The 22740-nt window shown below is 42.6% G+C and overlaps 1 protein-coding gene and 1 non-coding gene across 5 annotated transcripts in view; one reads left to right on the top strand and one right to left on the bottom strand.

Moving 5' to 3' along the window:
- Positions 1-3223, bottom strand: LOC107213223. The gene is made up of 3 exons (XR_004499812.1): positions 3104-3223; positions 246-480; positions 1-89 (listed from the first exon to the last, which is right to left on the bottom strand). It is a non-coding gene; the product is annotated as an uncharacterized LOC107213223 (transcript).
- Positions 3224-4753: 1530 nt separating this feature from the next.
- Positions 4754-22740, top strand: part of HLCS (holocarboxylase synthetase) — a 142810-nt gene continuing 124823 nt past the window's right edge. For all 4 annotated transcript variants that reach the window (XR_001520718.3, XR_004499747.1, XM_033518671.1 and 1 more), the window contains exons 1-5: positions 4754-4974; positions 7955-8107; positions 11988-12150; positions 13814-14691; positions 17706-17888. Coding sequence is in view for 2 of the 4 variants with exons in the window: in XM_033518671.1 (XP_033374562.1) it covers positions 4783-4974; positions 7955-8107; positions 11988-12150; positions 13814-14691; positions 17706-17888 (1569 nt within the window). In the remaining 2 variants the exon portion in view is untranslated. The remainder of the gene's footprint in view (positions 4975-7954; positions 8108-11987; positions 12151-13813; positions 14692-17705; positions 17889-22740) is intronic.

The raw sequence follows: 22740 nt of genomic DNA, 5'->3' as shown, positions 1-22740 counted from the left end.
GGGAATCCCAGGAGCGGCTCCTGGCTGCTCCCTCCATGGATTTGGGTGCTCTGAGCCCCTCCTCTGGGTGAACTTCCCAAGGATCTCACCTAAAACAAACAGGGTAAAAGATGCTCCAAAACCTGGGAGAGGCTCTGAGCCCCTCCTCTGGGTGAGCTTCCCAAGGATCTCACCTAAAACAAACAGGGTAAAAGCAGGGAAATGTCCTTTAGGAGAGGATTTTCAAAGGTAGGACAGGCTCTCACCTTGGAGGCTCTTCCAGGGACAGCAATTCCAGGAAAACAGAGGGGTTTTGTTAATTTTTGGTTAGGAAATCCCATGGGATACAACACCCATTTATCCAATTTATCTTTCTGGTGCTGTTTTACTGAATGTGAATTTACAGAATTCTCAGGATTATTGTAGAATCAAAATTTGCTCTTTCTTAGATACACTCTGGAAATGCACTTTTTGCATGTCTTGGGAAAATTCATCCAGATCCTAAAAAAAAAAATCTAAATTTTAATGTGAACTTTTTTCCCAGAAAAGGAAAAATAATTTTATTTACTGACCAGATTACTTAGTGTGAACTGGGCACCTTCAGACTAAGTCTACTCCCTCCCATGTACCTTGTGATACCTGTGAAGTTGTAAATAAATAAACAGTGCCCTGTTCTAAATAAAAAATACTTGCAGAGTCTCAATCCCTTTGAACATTTCTGTACCAAAACCAGTAAAATTAATAGAACAAAGAACATGGTGAACAATATGAAAAATCTAAAATATTTGTTAAATAACAGCACAGGCCCTGAGGAAAAATGGCAAACTTTAAAGTGTAATTAAACACTAAATAAACACTAAAGTGTAATTAAATATCTTGCTAAATTACAGTCTGACCTCCACATATTTAATTTCAGCAGCTGGGTTTTATTTAATCTTGATTTTACTTGAGAGTTGAAAGGGAAGTTTGTATTGAAGAATTGATATCTGTGATCTTGCAATCAGATCTGGATGTGAGGATAATTGATTTATTCCTCTGCCAACACGGCTGTTAGTGTAGGACTAGAGCCTGAACTGCTGAAATGTAACACTCCAGAAGATGCAAAGTTATTCTCAATTAAATCTCTTGATAAAGCCCTGCAAGACCAAATTTATTACAAAATTACTGTAATTACAACTTCGGTGATGAAGCTGCAACGTAATTAAATATAGGTACATGGAGAAAAAAATGTGAATATTACATTAAAGTACAAATCAATCAAACCAAAGAACTTTAATTGGCATTTTTGTGGAAATCATTAACTAAAGTCAGGTTCCTTTTTGCAGTACACTTGATTTTAATGTAAGGTGTTTAATTTTTGATATTTGGTGAAGAGCACAGAATCAGAAAAGTTTTCCAAGAAGTCAGGGGAATTGTTCAGATCTCTGACATTACCTGGGAAAAACTTTGACAGATTCAACTTCTACAGAAAATTGACCCCTGTGCTAATCATTTTGTGTTAATTAAAAGAGGTTTTTATCTTTGTGAGAAATGGCTTTTATGCAGTTTTTCCATGAAGGCAATAGTGCATTTGCAAGAATATAAATTGGTATATTTGGGGAACTTGGACACCTCTACAGCATTTATAGTTTTGAATAATAGCTGATAGTAAACCAAAAAATAAAGACACTGATAGCAGACAAAGCTCCTCCCAGACAAATCCTTGGAAAAGCTTTTAAGGAGCAGAAGGAGAAGGAACCAGCTGGTCACAAAGCACAGCAAGGCCAGTCTCAAAATATTCCCTTCAAGTCAAAAACAGAAGGTCAGCTTCTCCAAGGTTACACAGAGCTGGGAGGTTTGAGAGCTGATATTACTCCCTGTTTTTCCCAAGGCTTCCTTCCACCCTCCTGTAAAGAGGAGCTGACTGATGTGGTTATTTTAGTTTAGAAAACCTGTTTTAGTAAATTCCCTGCTGCGTGCAAGGCTTCAGTTTAATAATAAAAATAATGACAACAGAATGTTTTCCCAATCTAAAATTCTGAACTTTTTAGTCAAAGCTTGTCATGATTAAGTCCAAGTTCCACTATAACAGAAAGTGAAGAACCTCCAGCAACTTTACAGCTCTAAATTAATTTTATGCAACATAAGCAGGAGCTTGTGTTGAAACAGGGACTGGTTTTGCCTGTTCTGCTTTAAATTCCCTTGCATAGTGAGGATTTGATTCAGTTTCCTCATTTCCTCATAAACTTTTCCAGGGTAGGGGAACCTCAAAAATCAAAAAATGCTCATTGTGGAGCTGGCTGCATTCGATGGCAGTGCAGGATTTGAAGCCAAGCACGTTCCTGCCCATGGAAAGGTTACAAAAACAGCTCAGCTTTGTGCAGACCCCGGGGTCAGCAGTGCATGTGCTGTTGAACTAACCCTGGGGAAAGTGAATTCCAGAGTTGAGAGCTTGCTTTGGAGATTGTTTTCTTTCTTTTGATGTGCCCGGTTAAGTGTTTGGACTTCCTGCACAAGGTGAAGTCACACAAAGGAGCAGTGTGAGGTGCCAGGTGAGGAGCACTGCAGATCTGCTCCTCTCTGTGGAGGGCAGGATATGGCAGCAGCACAAGATTGGTGTTTCTGAAGCCTGAGATGAAGAATTACTTAAAATGTTTGGCCTTACAACTGAAACTGTAATCTGTTTGTGCTGTGAGTTGTGGAAATATTATCCCATTCCTGGAGATGTTCAAGGTTGGACAATGACAGAATCCTCAGGGCTGGAAGAGCCCTTTAGGATCAATCATCCAGCACCACCCCAAACCCTGTCCCCAAGGGCCACATCCAGACTCCTCCTGAACAATCCCAAGGACAGCGACTCCAAACCTCCCTGGGCAGCTCATCCCAAGGCCTGACCGCTCTTCCACAGAAAAAAAACTTTTCCTGAACATCCCCTGGCACAACTTAAAACCATTTCCTCCCCTCCTTTCACTTGAAATGTGAGGGCAGAGCCAATTTGTTCCTTGTTTATCTGCAGAGGCAGCATGCTATTGCTAGACATCCACTTAGGGATAACTGTTATTTTAGGATACCTATTGCACTAAATTCCCAAGTGCAGGACAAGACCTTGAGTTCAGAAAAATAAAAAAAGGTTGTGGCTTCCTACCCTGTTCAGGAAACAACTGTCAGGTGTCTGTCAATGTAGGTGTTGGCTTCTTTCTTGTAGCCTTGCATTTTGCATCTTTGTTCTATGTCCTCTTTTCACTCACACAGTGATTATCTGCTAGGATCAGACTGCTGCACACCTTTCTTTCCCAGAGCTGTGTTGTGATTACTTGCCCTATACAATTCAGAAAGTATTTGATAACTTTTGTGCATAGATATATTGGAGGAGTAAAGTGTAACTTGCTGTCTGGTGTGAGTTCTGAAGGAGCAATTTATGTTTGCAGCACACATGGCACATGTTAATCCTACAGTTTTATTCCCTGCCAGGCTGTTCTTCACTCTGGTCCAGTCAGTGTTCAGCCCTTTCTCTGTCTCTTATACACATCTGGCACATGTTAATCCTACAGTTTTATTCCCTGCCAGGCTGTTCTTCACTCTGGTCCAGTCAGTGTTCAGCCCTTTCTCATTTGGTGAATCCAACACCCAGTTGAAATTAAATGCACCCATTTGTGGCTTTGGTGGCTTCAGGAATGGGATCTGGGGACAGGTGTCTTCTCCTGGTTCTGTGTGGGATACAAAACGGAATGCTCTGCCTTTAGGACCCCATCAGTCTTGGAAAAAGGTAAGGTAGCAATGTGAAGTCATTCCTGAGGAAGATTAAATCCTTCCCTGTTGTCCATCAGGATAGTTTGAGATTTGGAGAAGCAGAAGATTTATCCTGGGCTCCATCACAGTTGGTGGAAGCAGCAGGCGAGGGGGGAATTCTGTCCCTGTGCCCTGCTCAGGTGAGACCTCACCTAAAGAGAGACCACCCCCAGCCCTGGGACCCAGCCCAGGGAGCAGCTGGAGCTGCTGGAGAGAGCCCAGAGGAGGCTCCAGGATGAGCAGAGGGATGGAGCAGCTCTGCTGGCAGGAAAGGCTGGCCCAGCTGCCATTGTTCAGCCTGGCCAGGAGAAGCTTTGGGCTGAGCTCAGGGTGGCCTTGCAGGGCCTGAAGGAGCCCCAGGAAAGCTGGAGAGAGACAATTGCCAAGGGCTGCAGGGCCAGGAGCCAGGGAATGGCTTCAAACTGGCAGAAAGTAGAGTTAGATGGGATGTTAAGGAGAAATTCTTTAAGTGAGGGTGCTGAGGCACTGGAAAATGTTTTCCCAGAGCAGCTGGGGCTGTCCCTGGATCCCTGGCAGTGCCCAAGGCCAGGTTAGACACTGGGGCTTGGAACACCCTGGAATAGTAGAAGGTGTCCTGCCCATGGCAGGGGGTGGAGCTGGGTGATCTTTAAGTCCCGTTTAACCAAAACCATTCTGCGATTCCTAGAAAAGCCGAGTCGTGGCGCCGGAGACGAGAAGACTGCGCCTGCTCCTGCTCCTTCCTCCTCCAGAGCACGTCTACAACTAACGCACTGCAGAGACAGCGCCCCGAACTACTTTTAACGATTTTGAGCACTCTTTATTCCTTCTTACACCGCAGAACTGCACATTTCCCACAACGCCGCGTCCCCAGCCCGCCGCCTTCCCCTCACACTGACGGGAGGAGGGGGGAGAAGGCGACGGTGCAAAAGGGGCGGGGCGCCACGCGCGCCGGGCCCCGCCAGCCAATCAGCGCTGAGAACGCGCCCGCCCTCACTGACGCGCGGCGCTGCGATTGGTCGGGGCGGGAAGGGTGGGCGGGGCCGCGCGCCCGCCATGCTGATCACGCTGTGCTACCTTTACCTGTGGGCGCGCTGGGGGCCGCGCTCGGCCGCGCTCGTCCGCAGCACCGTGAGGAGACTGCACCGCTCCCGCTGCTCCTTCACCTTCTGCGCCCGGCAGCCGCAGCCCGAGGAGCGCGTCTGCCTCCGCATCGGCGGAAAGGTGTTCTACACCGGCGAGGCGCAGGTAGAACCGCGGGGATGCGGCTGTTGCCGCGGGAACGGGGGATGCGCATCCCGGCCCCGCGGAGCAACGGGGATGGGGTTTGATTTTGGGGATTGGTGGCGGGCAGGGATTTGGGATTGGGAAAAAGAACGCGCAGAGGGAATTCCCAGGCGCTGTCACAGCCAGGGGGGAGGAGGAGGCGACACCCGAGCGGTCGCTTTAGTGGGAAATTTTAGTGCGGGTGTGGTTCCCTGTCCTCGCTGCTTGCTGGAGCTTGTTGGGATAGGAAATGGGCTGAGGGATGCTCTGGGTGCTGCAAATTCATATGTATATATATGCTTGTATATGTATTAAGTGCAGCTTTGCAAAGACGATGATTATAGGAAAGCTTGGGTGGGAGAGCTTGGTAGAATTTCATAGAATCGCAGAAAGGTTTGGGTTGGAAGGGATCTTAAAGATGATCCTGTTCCAGCCCCCTGCCATGTCCAGCCTGGCCTTGGTCACTTCCAGCAGCCACAGCTTGTCTGGGCTCCCTGTGCCAGGGCCTCCCCACCCTCACAGCTTTTCTTCCTAATATCCCATCTAAACCTGCTCACTTTCAGTATAAGAACATTCCCCCTTGTCCTGCCACTCCACGTCCCTGGGAAAAGCCTCTTTCCATTTCATCAACATACTTTGAGCACACATAAGGCTTCAGTCTAAAAATATGCACCGTGTTTTTGCATTCAAGATTGGTGGCAGGAGTTTAAAATGTTGCTGGATCTGCCCTGGAATGTGAACTGGGCCTTTGGTTACTGAGGGCTGTGCTCTCCTCCCCAGATAAAATGTTGTTTTAAGTGAGGAAAATGTGGTGAAGAATGAAAATGGCAGTTTTTTAACTCCCCAGGGGTGGGGGAGGCTGTGGCAGCCCATGACACTGGAAAAATCCTGTGCCTGAACCAGTTCCACTTGGCACTGCTGGAAGCAAAACTGAAAGTGAGCTTGCTTGACTTTCAGGATTAGGAGTGGAACTCCCCTGGCACTGCCCCCAGCTAGTCTGATTTATTTAAATGAATGTTGGATTTCTTTAAATTTGTCACTAAATGTCAGAATTGGTCTGGGTAAGGCTTTTCTTGATCTCTGCTTTTTGCTGATGTTGATGTGTGTGTGGTTGGGAATTATTTCAGTTGTTCCAGGCATGGCTGGGAAGGGATTTATGGAGCGTGTCAGTGGCTAAGTGCTCTTCAGGAAGCAGAGAAGCTTTTCATAAGTTCAGTGGGTAAAGAGAACATTCGCAGTGAGGGAAAGCAAGATTAGAAATGCTTATGGAGTTGGTTCTATTTAAAACTTTTTTTTTTTTTTTTGCTATTTAATGAACTGATTATTTCACACTCAAGAGCGATGGTGGCAATCTCAGAATCTTTCACAGCCAAGTTAAATGCTTAATTCACATTCCAATAAAGCTCTCAAAAACAAAACAAAGCTGTGTTTAGAGGAGTTCTGCCTCTGGATTATTGTTCTGTGAAGAGGATTTCAGCTGATTTCTGCTCTTTGCTCCACTCCTGCTCGTTTCTAAAACAGCTTCTCCTCAGTCCTTGCACAGCCAGCACATTTTTTTCTGTCTGCAGTGCTATTCATGCAGACTGATTTTATAATCTGCTCGGTTTATTGGGAGCTAGGAAGCCCTCTAGGGAACTGCAGCTTGACATGAAGTTTGGCATAGACTCAGGGCTGTTATTCAATATATTTTTGTCTCTTTAAAATACGTGGTGACAGCGTTTGAAGATCCCTGGGGCAGGTCCTGTTGTGCTGCACCTCCGTGTGAGGGCTCTGGCTCTGCATTGCTGGGGAGCTCTTTACATCACCTGTGAAGAGATAAAATGTTAATTAAGATTATTTTTTTTAGCTTCTAGGCAGCCAGCAGAGCTCTTTTGCTCTCTCAGTAGCTTGGACTGTGATCAGTAGCTTGCTTAAGACACTAGCAAGTCATAAATCATAACCTGTAAAGGCTTTTTTTTTTGTTGTTTGATCTTTAGCCAAATCGGATGTTTAAGGTGCTTTAAAGCTTCCTGAGCTCAGTTCACTTTCCTGTGGGAGAAATCAGCGTTTGTTTGTGCAGCTTCTGTGCTCAGCAAGGGTGGTTGGATCAGTGAACTGCCCCCCAGAGCCTCAGCATTCTGTGGTTTCATTTAAGGTGTGCAGTGATCAACACATTTAGTGTTAGAATTCAGTGCCACAGGGGAATTCTCCCCTGCCTCTACATGGAAATACTGAAGGCGTGTGCTCATAGTGTGGCAGAAACAAAACAGTTATTTCTAATGTTTGCCGTTTTTTCAGTGTGTTAGACAAATGAAGTTCAATGCAAAATCTACAGAAAAATTAAAAATTGATGTAGTGTTTTACTCAGAAGCTGTGAGGTGTCTCAAACGTGTTTGCTGGTTTGCTGATTGCAGTTTTTGAGCTTTATTTGTTCCTTGGTGGGGGCAAGAGAGAGAATCTCTTGTAATTTAATGAGGAAAACTTTTGTCCAGTGCTCTGCTGAGTGGTGGGTAGAACAACTTATGGAAAAATTTATTCTGAATGAATTATTTCTTTATATTTTAGGAGTTTTATAGTGGATGAGGAATTTTGATGCAGATGCCTGAGCATTCAATATTCAGTGTGAATGGGAGAGGAGGATCAGGTGAATGAGGGATGTTGCCAGTGGCAAATGTCCCACAAGAGTCACAGTGCCAGCAGCTCAGGGGTTTTGTGTTCCAGTCTCTGCTCCTGTAAAGCTGAAAGCTGGGGTTTGAGTTGGCTTAAAAACGTGGGTTTCCACTTTCAGTTTTACTTTTAGTGTTCCTTTGTAATGGCTCAGAACTGTGTCCCTTTTTTTGTCTCATGTGGAATGTGAATAATCATCACCCTTCCTGTAAGGCTGGAGGGTCAGATTTGAATTTAAGCTGGGCATAATTTAAAAAGGAATTCTTAAATTAGCTGCTTCCTGTACAGGCTTACTTTCCTTTCCCATTTCTTTCAGTTCCTTGATGACTTGAACAGGTGGAGTGTGCTTCTCGTTTCTCCCTTTATTCATCCTGAGAAGTTGCTGCCAGCAGAACACATCGCTTTTGTGACAGAAAGCGTTTCTGCTCAGACAGAGAACTTGCAGAAAGGACCTGACTCTTCAAAGGAGGTGAGAATCTCTCTTTGTTTCTTGCTCAGAAGGGGTTACAGATGGTTTGTGATGTTATTGGGAGTAAAAAGGGAATTGCTTTATTCACATCACTGTTCATAATTAAGCTCTTTTTGTGTGTTTTGAACAGATCCAGAGGCATTTTGTTGAGACTTTTCAGTAGTGTTTTTCCCTGGCTGTGGGTGGGAATTGCCCCCCTGCTCTGGAGCCAGACTGGGAGAAGTTGGGATTGTTCAGCCTGGAGAAGGGAAAGCTCCAGGGAGAGCTGAGAGCCCCTTCCAGGGCCTGAAGGGGCTCCAGGAGAGCAACTCTGGACAAGGGCTGGAGTGACAGGAGCCAGGGAATGGCTGCCAGGGGCAGAGGGAAGGGCTGGATCTTGGCATCTTGGGCAGGGATTGTTCCCTGGCAGGGTGGGCAGGGGCTGGGATGGAATTGCCAGAGCAGCTGGGGCTGCCCCTGGATCCCTGGCAGTGCCCAAGGCCAGGCTGGACATTGGGAGCTCCTGGGACAGTGGCCTTTGTGGAAAATCCTTCTGCTTTTTTTAATCCCACTTCAGGCACTGGAAGGCTGTGAGAGAGGAGAGATGGATCTCACTGCCTCCAGGGAATGGAGAAAAGGGCAGATGTGAGTGTCAGGATGTGTCTGTGAAGTCTGTAATAAAACATCTGGGCTGCCTGCTGGGATTCCAGAGCTCTTCCATGATTCAGGCTGCTCTGCCCTAGGCTGGGATCACCCCTGGGGCCGTGGACACTGTCCTGAGTGTCCCTAAAGGGCCATCTGTCACCCTTATTTCCTGGAATCAGGTTTCAGACTCCTCCTTGGAGTTCCAGGAGATCCCATTCCCAGGTGCTCATGGCCTGTCTGCTTCCCTGCATGAGGATCCTGTGTCTTCCAGGTCACTTTTTCCAGGAGATGATCCCTGCTGGAGTGAACATGGGGAGCAGAGGGGTTGGGAAACAGATTTATCTGAGGGCAGGTTGGGAATGGGCTCAGCTCTGGGTTTGGGGCTGCAATCAGACTTTGAGTGCCTTCACCCCCTGCCAGTTCCAGGACAGAACATGGATTTGGAGCCTCTTAGTCAGGACTGATATCCAGAAGTGCTGCTTCAGGGGAAATCCTTGGCTTCATGGAGCTCCAAGGCACCCAGAGCTTGGTGGGACCTTTTCTGCTCAAATCCTCTGGTCCTGATCCCACTGGGTACACATTTCCTTGGAGAAAACCTTCATTAGCTGGTTTGGGAATGATTTTATTGCCTTTGATAGGTGAATCCATCCAGGTGGGCTCTGCTTCTGGAGATAAACAAGCTGTGCCCTCCCTCTTCCTCAGAGTGCACCTGGGCAGTGCTGGGACAGCTCAGATGGAAGATTTTTATTTCATTTTTACTTCTTGTAGCAGAAAGATCCACAATAACATCTTCATTGAAGCTCTAATTATCTGTTCTTCTGGGGTTAATTTTTTTTTTTTTTTTCAATCTTCTTGGGTTTGCTTTTGTTTTCTTCAGGATGGAAAATTTTGTATTCTCACGGAAAATTTTGCATTCTCATGTGGACATTAATAATGAATTTGATTTAGAAAGCTCAAAAGTGATAGTCCAGGCAAAAAATCAAACCTAAAGAGGAAAAAGACTGCCGGTTTATTTTGTTTTTGTTCTTCTGTGTGAACCCAGTAAATGCTCTTAATTTTGGTACTTCTGGTTGTCACCACAGCCAGGAGCTGTGGGAACACATTGCTCTTGGGGAACTTCTGGCCTGTAAAGCCATTTTTTGTATGACTGTCAGTGATCTGTAACTGGTGAAAATGAGGGGACACAGAAAACAGGAGTGTGAATAATGTCTCATCTCTTGCTAAGAGCTGGCCTTTCATCCTTTATTCTGACAGAATTTTGATTTCAAATTGTAGCAGGAAAGCTGGAAAATATTCCCTGAAGATTTTTACTCTGCTCTGGATCCAGTGGATTGTTGCTTGAGCAGGATTTCAGGGTCATAGGTTTTGGCAAGAGCTTTACTTTGTGAGCTCCTTCTGTGGGCTCACTTTATTTGCACTATGCAGCAATAACTACATTTTGCACCTGAGATTTTACTTGGTGCCACGAAAGAAAGATCAAGAGCATCAACAAACCTTCCTCACAGTTTCCAGGAGTGGCCCACCAACACACACCTGCTGGTGCCTTTTCTTTGGATGAGAAAGAGTATTTAAATATTCTGGCAGTCACATTGAACCTGGGACGTGCTCTGGTGCCACAGAGCTGGAGTTTCAAAGTGCCAAAGCCCCATGCACTGCTCCCCTTTTCCTTTTGGAAAGGGAATTTTTTCACTAAGGGTTAGCAGAAGTCACAGATCAGAAGATCCCAACCAGGTTTCTTGTTAGATGTCCCAAAGGCCATAAATATAAATATGGATTGAGACCCCACCTGCAGAGAGACCACCTGGCCCAGCCCAGGGAGCTGCTGGAGCTGCTGGAGAGAGCCCAGAGGAGGCTCCAGGATGAGCAGAGGGATGGAGCAGCTCTGCTGGCAGGAAAGGCTGGCCCAGCTGCCATTGTTCAGCCTGGCCAGGAGAAGCTTTGGGCTGAGCTCAGGGTGGCCTTGCAGGGCCTGAAGGAGCCCCAGGAAAGCTGGAGAGAGACAATTGCCAAGGGCTGCAGGGCCAGGAGCCAGGGAATGGCTGCCAGGGGCAGAGGGCAGGGCTGGATCTCGGGATCTTGGGCAGGGATTGTTCCCTGGCAGGGTGGGCAGGGGCTGGGATGGAATTGCCAGAGCAGCTGGGGCTGCCCCTGGATCCCTGGCAGTGCCCAAGGCCAGGCTGGACATTGGGAGCTCCTGGGACAGTGGGAGGTGGCCCTGCCATGGCAGGGCTGGGATGGGATGAGTTTTAAGGTTCCTTCAACCCATTCTGTGACTGAATGGCCTCATTTGGGTTGTGCTGATCAGAATCTGTCTTTGAGAATGGCTTAGAAAGGAGACAGAACCATCAAAGTTGTTTGCCCTTTCTTCTTGTTCCCTTGGGAAATACCACAAAATCAAAAGTTGGAGGAGGATTCTCTTGGATTTTGTATAAACCATTTAATTAAATAAAAAGGTAGATTTAGCTGATGGACTAATTATGAACAAGTAGAATAACTGACAGCTCACCCTCACTTTGTTCATTCACAATAAGTTTTTCTTTACTTCAGTCAGTTTTACATCTGGTGTGTGCTGATGAAAAGCTGAACCTCCTGGAAGTGGTTCCCAAGTGCTGCATCTGCTCTGTGGGAATTGCACTTTGACTCCCAGTTTTTGGAATATGGGAAAGGCTGATTTATTTTTTTTTTAGGTCATGAAGGCAGGTGCTGCTTCCTTGTCTGTAAATATTTCTTCACAGGCGAACAACTGATTTGTGTATCCAGTTGTGTCTCCTCCTTGTGCAATGTTTCTTTCTTGGAGAAAGGAATTTTTGATGTAGAGAAACACCTTGAACCCTCAGGATTTAGTTAATGCTTCTGATAATTTTTATTAAACTTTTGTGGTTTACTTTTGTTCTTTTTTTTATCAGCATTCTTGCTTGCAGTTTGTGCTGAAGGAAACAAATCCAAACAGGTTTTTTTTCTTACAGAATGTGACAACGCTCTGCTGCCATTTTGTTGCTTGGAACTTTCAGGGCTTTGACCTTTGGGAATGATTCCTTCCTTTGTACTCCCAGTTTTCTCCCAACACTTGGTGTGATTATTGTTCTGTTCCATCAGGGCTCAATCTTTGCTGCCTAAAGCAACCCTCCCTCAGTAAATTCTTTAGGTTGCATTCAATTCTCCTGCAGTTCCTCTTACAAACTCACAATATTATTGATACTTGGGAATTTTTCCATAACCTTTCCCAACTGAAAGCCATCCATATGCTCTGTTCTAGATTGTGAAGTGGTCAGACTTTTGTTCACCCTTGGCCTATAAACCTGGTGAACCTTTTAAGTTAATTGCTGAAGCCAGTGTAGATAATTTCAGTAGCCTTGGAATAGCCTTCCTGGAAGACAGGCTGCAGATGGATAACGGGATGGTGCCACACAGGATTGTTTGTAAGTATCCTCCTGATCGTTTTTAATAGCACAACATATTTTGTTCATGGTTATTTTAGGATTTTGTGCATAATTTTTATACCTAGCTGCAAAATTTGCTTTTATTTTGGCAGTGTTTTCTTCCTGTTGGGATTTCAGGAAGTTGATCCCTCTGTAGCTCTGTTTTAATTTCATAGGATAGTGGAATGATTTGGGTTGGAAGAAACCTTAAAATAATCCATTCCCACTCCCTGCTGTGGGCTGGAACCTCTTCCACTATCCCAGGGTGCTCCAAACCAGAAGTTAGAAAATATTTTCTTCAAGTTTTGTCTGTTAGATTAACAAATCTATTAAAAAAACCACAAAAAAACCCCATATAACTGGAAGTTCTTAAGCAAACATTCTCTTTTTTTTTCATATTAGAAATGAAAGTGTATTCAAAGCTGAACATGGGGTGGGATTTTTTTATGGGGTTTGTATTTGCTTTGCTGGTTTTTTTTTGATGTAGATCACAGTGCACTGGCAGAAATTAAAAAAATGACAAAATCCACAACATTTAGCTAAAGTGCAGGAGGACAGGAGTATTCTCCCAAAGGAATCTGATGGGAAATTCTGTCTCTCTTGGTGCTGTTCTACATAAATATTCCCCCAAGGAAGGATGGAAGCTGAGAGTGTCCTAGTCACTCTCTTTTTAAAATGTTTTCTGCCTCTTTTTGCTTCCAGTGCTGTGTGGAAGCTGCTCCAGAACAGGCTGGGGGAGGCTCTAGATGGAATAACAGAGGGTGGAAGCTGTAAAATTCCTTTGAGATATTAAAAAAAAGTAAATCTTGCTTCATGTTTCTGCTCCAAAGGGGATGAGTTTCATAAGGAAAGGGGTTGAAGTTTGATCTGATGTGTTGCAACAAAATGTTGTTAATCAAGTTCCTCCCTGAATTAAAAGTACAATAAATTTATTTGGTTTTGTGTGAGTGGAGGATTCAGTAAAATTGTTCAGATTTTGCCTTGAGGTGTTTTCCTGGTTCAGCAGCTGAAGAAGCCCTCCCTTGTGAAGAGTTTTTTTTCTCTCCTCTTTGCTCTGCACTTTTCATGCTTGCAGTAATCATCTTTGCTCTTCTCACTTGTATTTGCTATGAATTATCTTTGGATTTCTATCATTTTCAGGGGGAAAGGGGAATATTTTAACAGTTCTTCTTATTTTCTTGTTTTCCCTTGGATTCTTAGTTCCCAGATCCTGCTGTGGGTGGGTCTCTCTCCCTTTCTGCAGACTGAAATCAGTTCAAATATCTTTTTCCTCCCTTTTCTTGTGCCAAGCCTTTATCTGCAGCCTTCAGCAGTGCAAGGGATGTGGTTCAATATCTGTATTACCCAATACCATCACTTTATTAGCTTATTTCAGAAGAGTTGATTTCAAAACAGCAGCAAGTGACTTTAAACCCTGCCCTCCTGAGAAGAGCAGTATTTTTCCAGAGGTGTTTTCTTCATTTTGTCTTTAGATTTATCTTACAGGTGCCAAGCTTTGTTGTTCTGGGGGGGGAAATAGGATTTGTTGTGTCAAAGAAGTGAAATTCTTGCTGTGACAGAGCATTTGTACTGAAATTAAGTTCTGCTGTTAATGATATTTATCATAACCCTTTCAATCTCATTATTCCAATCCTTTTTTTTATGTTCACTTCACTTTTTCCAGCTGTCCATTTAGAGGAATCTGCTCTGAAGCAGTTGGCACAGGAGGCACCATCGGTGAAAGAGAAAAGCACAGACATGGATGCAGTAACTCCTGCTGGGAAATCAGGATTAGCACGAGGTGAGGAGGAGAAATCCAAGCTGGAAGAAGAAAGGGAGCATGAGGACACAGGAGTTGGGGAGCATCACCACTTGCACCTTTCCAGCTGCCACGAGTGTCTGCAGCTTGAAAACAGCACCATTGAATCGGTGAAATTCGCCTCTGCAGAAAACATTCCCGAGCTTCCCGATGATTGCAGCAGCAGAACGGAGGAGAAGGAGGATGAACAGCTGGAAAAAGGAATGAAAAGAATAAACCTCACTGGGAAACCCCCTAATATATTGATTTACCTGGGCTCTGAGGCTGCCAAAGAGAGGTTTGAGCAGGTGAAGTCAGTCCTCAGGGAATGCATCGATGCTGAGAGCTACACCATCTACCAGCTGCACCAGGAGCGAGTGCTCAGGGATCCCTGGATTGACAACTCCCTGCTGCTGGTCATTGCCACAGAGGAGCCCATTCCTGAGGGCAGCCACAAGCAATTTATGAAATTTCTGTCCAAAGGGGGGAAGATTCTTGGGTTTTCTTCGTCCTTCACCTTTGGGGGCGTGCAGATAAAGCACAAAAACAAACTGAGGAAGGCTGTGCATGAGCTGCTGGTCTCTAAAAAGGACAGCACCGAGGTGAAGCTGAACCTCCTGGTCAGTGGCTGTGTTTTTGAGGAAGGGATGAAGGGAGATGCCAGCAGAGTGAAGGTGTTGAGTCGATTAAATAATGCTGATAAAGACATGGTTATTGTGCATCTGCCTCATGGGAGCAGTGGAGGAGAAGCCATCCTTTCCCAGGTACAGGGAGCAGGGGAGAATTCATTTCCTCATTGCTTCATGGTGTGCAGTCCTAAAAAGTTGTTACCATTGCATGTTCTTGGGGATTCCTGTTGAGGGGAGGAGGGGAATCATGGAATGGTTTGGGTTGGGAGGGAATTAAAGCTCATCCAGTGTCACCCCAGCCATGGCAGGGCCACCTCCCACTGTCCCAGGAGCTCCCAATGTCCAGCCTGGCCTTGGGCACTGCCAGGGATCCAGGGGCAGCCCCAGCTGCTCTGGCAATTCCATCCCAGCCCCTGCCCACCCTGCCAGGTATAAATGGAGGTCCTGGATGTACAGGGTGGGTTTCTCTTGGTGTTAAAGAATGGGAATGTCACTGCTGTGGAAACGATTCCTGCTTTTCACCATGGAGCCAGGCATGTGTGGATCAGGCAAGATCACAGAGGGTGGTAAAACAAGGAACAGTTTTGTGCAGGAAGCAGGAATTTTACTCATCAATCCATGGAAATACCTCCAATATCTGGGTGCCAGAGGATGGTGCCAAACTTCCTGGTGGTGCCCAGTGACATCACAAGGAGCACTGGCCATAAACTAAACCCCATCAAGTTCTACCTCCACATGAGGAGGAATCTCCTTCCATGGAGGGGCACTTCACTCAGGGAAGTGATGGAGTGTCCCTTTCTGGAGACATTCCAAACCCACCTGGACACTTTCCTGTGTCCCCTGCTTCAGGTGACCCTGCCTGAGCAGGGGGTTGGGGTGGATCATCTCCAGAGGTCCCTTCCAACCCCAGTTTTTCTGGGATTTTGTCATATTCCAGAGCAGAGCTTTCCCTTTCTGCCTGCTGGAAGTGGTACAGGAGTACAGCTTGAGCAGATCTTGGGAGCTGGGAAATAAACTCCACAAAATCCTTACAAAAATAGGAATTTTGGCAAAGCAAGAAGTGCAGAATAAACCTTGCTGGAAACTTCGTTTCCTGAGTCCTTATTCAGGCTTTAAAGCTTTAAATGTTAAACATTCTGCTCCTACCAAATAGAGAATCTGGGGGGTGGAATTGGGGTAGTCTAGGATAAGCCAAAATCATTCATTCCACTTAAAAATAATATCCCAGGAAACAGGGGCCTCTCCAGTATTATGATGTTTTGATTTCTGGTTAAAAACCCACCAAAACAGCCCAAAAAAACCCTCAAAAAATTAAACGGAGAAGTTCAAGTGTTCATAATATTTTTTTTCTTAATTTTACCTTCTGGATAATGGGTGAGGAAGCTTCCATGGGAAGGTAAATGATGGTCACTGATTATTGAAATGATTGAAATATTCCCAGTTAAAGTTTTAAGTGATGGAAAGGCTGATAAGAGGTACCATGAAGTTTAGAAATAAATCTGCCAAACACATTGAGAAAAACAGAGACAGGTTTAATTTCCAAGATGAAGTTAAGGAATATAAAAGATGAACAAACTTTATGAAAGGTTTGATTTTTACCAATATTTTAGGTAGGGAACTTTCTCAGGAGCCCAGGGCACTGAAATTTAACTGCTCAGGGATCAGATGTCAAGACTCTTGTAGCAGTTATGGAGCTCAGAAATATTCAGGGGGTTTCTTAGAAGTGTTTTTGTCTTTTATCAACTGAAATCTGTTGGATTTTTGGGAACTCTGTTTGACATTGTAGTATATTTATTGCTATTTTTTGTAGGCAGCTCTGCCACCCATGTGCTGCTGCCAGAAAATGGATTTGATTCTGTCCTTGCAAGTTCTGCTTTGTTGCACCCTTCAAATTGATCCTCCTGCTGTTGTAAAACTTAATACTCCAGAGGTTTTCCCCAGGAAAAGAAAGAAGGGCATCAGAGCACAGCTTCAAAAATCAGATTAAAAGGATTAGTGTGGCATTTTATAATTCTAAATGACTTCCAGTCTGGATTTGAAAAGCTCTTATTGTTTCCAGGGGACAGGCAGTGACATCAGCCATGAAATATTCTGGTAGATTTGTTTCCCTTTTTTCTGTACTCCTCTGGTGGGTGGGTGTGTCCTGCCTCCTTTTTAATGATTTTTATACAATCATGGAATGGTTTGGGTTGGAAGAGATCTTAAAATTATCCCACCCCAGCCATGGCAGGGACACCTCCCACTGTCCCAGGAGCTCCCAATATCCAGCCTGGCCTTGGGCAGCCACACTCATTCATTTCCCTGAAATTCAATATATAAAAATATATATAAACCACAAAGGACATCATTACATTTTGTAAAATGGAAGAAATGAACAAAAATAAGGGCTTTATTTAATAGCAATTAATGAATCTGCAGAGAGTACAATGGCTTTGAAATATCTTGGGACACAAAAGAGGTCTGGGAAGGATATTTTTTTCCTCTTGCATTTTATTTCAACTTTTAAGGATCTGCTTCAGCTGTGAGGAGTGATTTTCTACCAGGTGAGAAAGGAACTTTTTTGGACAGAAGGGTTTCTTTATCTGCACTGATTTCCACTAAATTCATGTGACTTGCTTGAGTTCTCCCTGTCTTGTACAACTTCTAAAAAGCTCTTTCAATTTTAATGGAATTTTAATGGAATTTTAATGGAATTTCGATTTTACTGTCATTTTAATTGTAATTGAATTCTGCTTGTGTACAAGCCACAATATGACTTCTGAAGCAGAAGGTTAAATTTAAATTGGTAAATACAAGTTTGGTCATCTCCTCCAGAAAAAGTTTACTAAAAAGTGAAATTTTGGGTAGGCTTCAGAGGAAATCGTGGTGTATTGACAGCTGTTGATCCCTGAACTGGAAACTGATTTTATTTTTTAATATATTTATTTATATTGAAATATATTTTATTGAAAATATATTAAATATTTTAAAAATATTTAAATTTATTTAAAATTTATTTAAAATTTATTTATTTATTTAATAGTTTAAAAATCTTTTACTAATTTAATATTTTAAAAAATATTTAAATTTATTTAAAATTTATTTAAAATTTATTTATTTATTTAATAGTTTAAAAATCTTTTACTAATTTAATATACTTGTCCTGTCAGGCCCATTTGGAGCTGCACAGCAATTCCCTGGATGTGCAAACTGAAGAGGATTTTAATTTGCTCAAGTTGAGCAATTCCAAGAGATATGAAGTTCTCAAGGAGATCCTGACTTGCCTTGGGCTGAGCTGTGAAAAGAGTGAAATTCCTGTGTTAACACCCATTTATCTGCTCTCTCCAGACGAGGTAAGCTGGGATTTCCCCTGCCAGGGAAATTCAGTGTTCTCTTCAACCCTGCAGTGTTTGTTTGTAGAGTTTTCAACAGACAGGTAAACACAAAGTTTAATTTTTAATCCACTGCTGTTTTGTTCTCTGCTAGAATGAGTTCTGGATTTCACCACAGGGAATTTTGTTCATTTTACTGTATTTCTATATTTGCTCTATTTCTGGTAAGAACTTTTTAATGCCTTGTTAAGGCTGTAGTGAGCTAGAACTGCTTTGGAAAAGAGGATTTGTTTTTCTTTTAAATCAGGATAAAAAATTCTGCATAGCAAGAGGAATTCCTTTTTTTTTTCTCCTCAAAAGAGGAAATGCAGATTTGTGAAGAGCAGAGTGAATAGGGAAGGGTCTAGGATTGCTCAGGGAAAATCTTGATTCCTGAGAGTGTTGTAACATTTCCTGGGAATATTTATAATTGAAATGTCAGCTCTCAATGAGCCACTGCTCTGCAGAATTGTGAAGAATATATAAAACTGTCATTTTTCACTTGTTTTTCTTTAAAACATCAAAATCGTGGGTGAATTGATTCTCTGTTTGTGTGGCAGTGTGGAAATAAATAAAACCCATTTAACCTTTCTGACTTTCATTAAATGTGCTCTAGACACAAGACTTACTTATTGAACTCTTCCTATTTTTGTTCTCCTCTTTCACTATTTATTTTTTTCATGATTGGTTCTATCCAATGCCTTTGGAGCTTTCAAAAGTGTCATAAATTCAAATTCAGCTAATTTCTATCCAAACTTGCCATCTAGTGGCATATACCAGGGTTGCAGACCATCAGGTAAAGATATTTTAACTGTATATTCTTTAGTTAAAGTTTATACCACAATTAGTTTTTAAAATTTTACTCCTAAATTCTATTAATAAATTATTTTATTCCTAAACTTTATTAATTTTACTGTCTTTTCACGTGATTTTAATTGTTTTATTCACATATTTTAATGGTAGTTTTGCTGTGTTTATTAATTGTTTTAATGTCTTTCCCTCTGGAATTATGATATAATTATGATATAATTCCAGACTGTAAAAGGAAATTGCAACTTGTGTGTTACAACTGCAGTTCCTAACGAGGACAGAGCACATTATTATTTATTATTTATAATATTAACACATATTATTTATTTATAAAATAAATAATGAATGTGTTAGAGCTTAGCTTTCTCACAAATCATTTCTTTTTCTCCATCCATCCTGTTCTCCATAGGTCTCCTTGCTTTCCCAGAGAGCCAGGAGATACAAAAAATGTGAATTATTTGAGGAAACCTTTAACTGTGTTGCCAGCAAGTGATTTTGGGATGATTTTCTTAGATTTCCTTGTAATAAAAATGCCAGAATGAGTCAATGAATGGTCAAACAAACTCAAGGTCCTGTTAACAGATCCAAAAATAATGAAAAATACTTTTACTATTCCTGAGACTTGGCAGCTCAGGAATAATTCCTCACCCCCAAACTGGAAATGGAGTTTCCATTGTGTTTAAAAACTGCTGGTTCCCCTCACCTGCTCAGATTTTTTCTAATTAATTTTAGGAACCCTGAGCTTCTTCTGCTCATGAGGAAGAAATAATAATTGGGTTTGCTCTGCATTTTCTACTCCATTAAGAAAAAATAAAGCTGAGGGGTTTTTTTTTGGGTAATTTTAAAATTCTTTCAATTTTAAGTGCTGCTTTGGGGAGTTCTTTAATTGACAGCAGAGCTGTCCCCTCTTCTGTGGGATTTCCTTGGTAGCTCTTCCATCTTTTATCACTTCAGAACTTTCACCAGATTTGTTTTCTGCTACATTTTGGGCATCAAATAAAATTCTAAACTTTATTCTGTGAGCAAATAGATTTTTCCTTTGTGTAAATTCTGTATTTTTCTGTGTCATTGTTGAGATGCTGTTAATAATCCCATCAAAGCTATGCTGCTGATTGACAAAAATGTGATTATTAAGAGTTTAAGATGTTCCTCTCCACTCTGTGAGTCTTGCTTGGTGCCTTCTGCAGTGGAATTTGAAGCTGTTCCTGAGGGGTGGGTTGGAAATTTTGTTTCTTTTCCTCCTTAGGATTCACATTTTGAAGTTTTTAATTTCCAGTTCATGGACCTTAAAACCCAGGTCTTGCTGCATGGATTAAAAAAAGCCAACAAAACGTGATCAGAACTGGAATTATTGTATTTTTAAATTTAAATAATAGCTCTGCTGTCTGAATAATGGATGGTCATGCCCATCTTAAAGAATTTTAGATATTAGGCAGAATTCTGCTACAACAACAACAAAGCATTTGAATGAAGAACAATCAAAATTCTGATTAAAAGCTTAATTAAATCTACACAACTTGATGCTAAATGCATTTTTAGAGGCCAGTATTGACACCAAAGCCCAGCACCTTTGTCTTTTCTCCTTTCCTTGCAGGGCTGCAGAGCAGTTGAGGAAATTGAGAGGGAAATTCTGTGTCCCTGTGGGGAGGGGGGGACTCAAATGTCCCAACCCCTGCTCTGGCACCCACATGTTCAGTGGCAGCTCCAAGCATAGAGATCTGATTTTTTCTGCAGCTTTGCCTTTAAACTCTCAAATATTTGCTCTTTCAGCCACCTCCAAGGATAATTTTTCAGACATAAACGCCAGGATCGTGTTTTATTGCCGGGAGTTTCAGCCTAGGTTTCAAACCGAGGATTTACTCCTTGAAGAAAGAGATTTGTCCCAGTGGTGATTATTCCCACTAGGAATTGTTACACCCACACATTTGCTCATCTGAAAACTTGAGTAAAAACTCCTCAGGCTCCAAAAAATTTTGGTGTATTTGAGTAACTCAGTAGCTGGAGCAGAATCAGCTCAGTCAGAGCAGATTTCCACGTCTTGGTTCTGGGGTGGCATCGTCAGCTTTTAAATTCCAGCTCCATTATGTCAGCCAAGAAAATGTGGAGTTCCTTTATCCTGAATAAATCTTCCTTTGAGGATGGGAAATTTGAACTCCCAGCTAACACTATAATGAACCCTGATTTCAGGGTACATTTTGAGACAATTGTTTCTGAAATATTTCCATGCATATTCATGGGTGTTGGAGGACTTGAGATTCAACTTCTGGGGGTTTTTAAAGTTTCCAGTGCTAAAATCAGGGGTAGTTACACTCAAACTCCAGAGTTTTTCTTATTATCCAAGTTTTTGGTTTATAAGTGAACCAAAAGTGCAAAATCTACAAAATGGGAGATCTGCTTGTTTTCTGTTATCCTCAAAGTGTGAGCATCATCCCTGACTTACAGGCAGTAGAACAAAAGCCAAACATTCCAAATACCTTTGGAATTATTTATTCCAGAATGGAAATTTGCTCTTTTCTCTGGCTCAGAAGTAACATAAGACCTGAGAAAAATATTAAATGAACAACAGACTGTGAGAGACCTGAATAAATCACTGATAAATAATTTGTGTCTAATATTTTTTTTTACTTTTTTTAATATATTATGCGTATTATTTGAAATGAGCAAAAACATTTGTACTTGAAAGCTTTCCCCAGTTTGTTTCTTGGCTAGAAATGAAAATATCTTTCAAGGCAAATTAGCTTCAAGGCAAAAAAAAATTAGATACAGCAATATAAATGCATCTATACCAATAAAAATGTGTATTTGATGAAGCACCTTACTGGTTTTGGGGGATGGATTTAATGCATCTGTAAAACTTCACCTTAAGAGTGATAGCTGTGCTATCAATTAAAGATATTTGTAATTTAACTCTGTGGGTTTAGGGGTCTTTTCAATAATAAATTCAAAGGAATTTGTTGGGCTGCAAGGTTTTGAGTTGTCTGTGTTTGCAGAGAGGGTGGGTTTGTGTTTGCTGGTTTTGTGTTCTTCCTTCTGCCCTCCTCAAATTCGCTTCTGTTTCTTTACAACAAAAACTTGCAAACCCAGAAGGGCCACACAAATTATAAAGCAAACTTTTTTTAGTCTTGTCATTCATGGGAAGTGTCAGTGTTTGGATTCTGACAATGATTCCTGCTGTTTGCTGGTGTTGGAGTGTGGGTCTGAATGGAATTGTTCTCCAAGAATGTGGTTTTTGACAGTCTGTAGCTCCCTTTTTTCTTATTTTTCTTTCATTAGCACTCAGGATAATGAAATCACACAGGAATTGTGTCCAAATTCAACAGCTCAGAGCTGCTTTGGTCTGGTTTTTGTATCTCAGTGATATTTCCTCTTGTTCCTCAGTGAACATTTGTAATGCTTGTCACACAAGCGTTGATTCCACGTGGTGGAATAAATTCTGTGTATTTTAGCACATCTTTCTTCTTTCTCCTCAGTCATCTGTTACTCTGCACATTTTTATTACTTTATTACTTTTGTTACTTTATTATTTTATTTGTAGCTTCCTCATAGAACTGGAGTCTGGAGAAAAGGAGGCTCAGGGGGGTCCTCACTGCTCTGCACAACTCCTGACAGGAGGGACAGGGAAAAAATGAGAGGAAATGGCCTCAAATGGCACCAGGGGAGGCTCAGGGTGGAGATTGGGAAAGTAAAATTCCCTGGAAGAGCGGTCAGGCCTTGGGATGAGCTGCCCAGGGAGGTTTGGAGTCACTGGAATTGTCCCAGAGGAGTCTGAATGTGGGGACAGGGTTTGGGGTGATGGTGCTGGGGCTGGGGGGGCACTGGATGGTCCTGAAGGGCTCTTCCCACCCTGATAATTCAAGATATCAGGAATAAACTAGAGACTGCAGGTAGAAGATAGTGAGGGTGAATGACGCAGTCACAGGAAAATCTTTCAAGAAAAATTTCTTGGCTCTTTATTCAGAGGCAAATTTTTTATACCCTATAGTGCAGCATGGCTGTGAAGCTATAAAAGGCCTTTTACTGATTT

Source organism: Parus major, chromosome 1, assembly GCF_001522545.3.
Source record: "Parus major isolate Abel chromosome 1, Parus_major1.1, whole genome shotgun sequence".
In the NCBI taxonomy this organism is placed as follows: domain Eukaryota; kingdom Metazoa; phylum Chordata; class Aves; order Passeriformes; family Paridae; genus Parus; species Parus major.
Note: the sequence above shows the minus strand (reverse complement) of the source record. Positions and strands in the feature narration are given on the sequence as shown.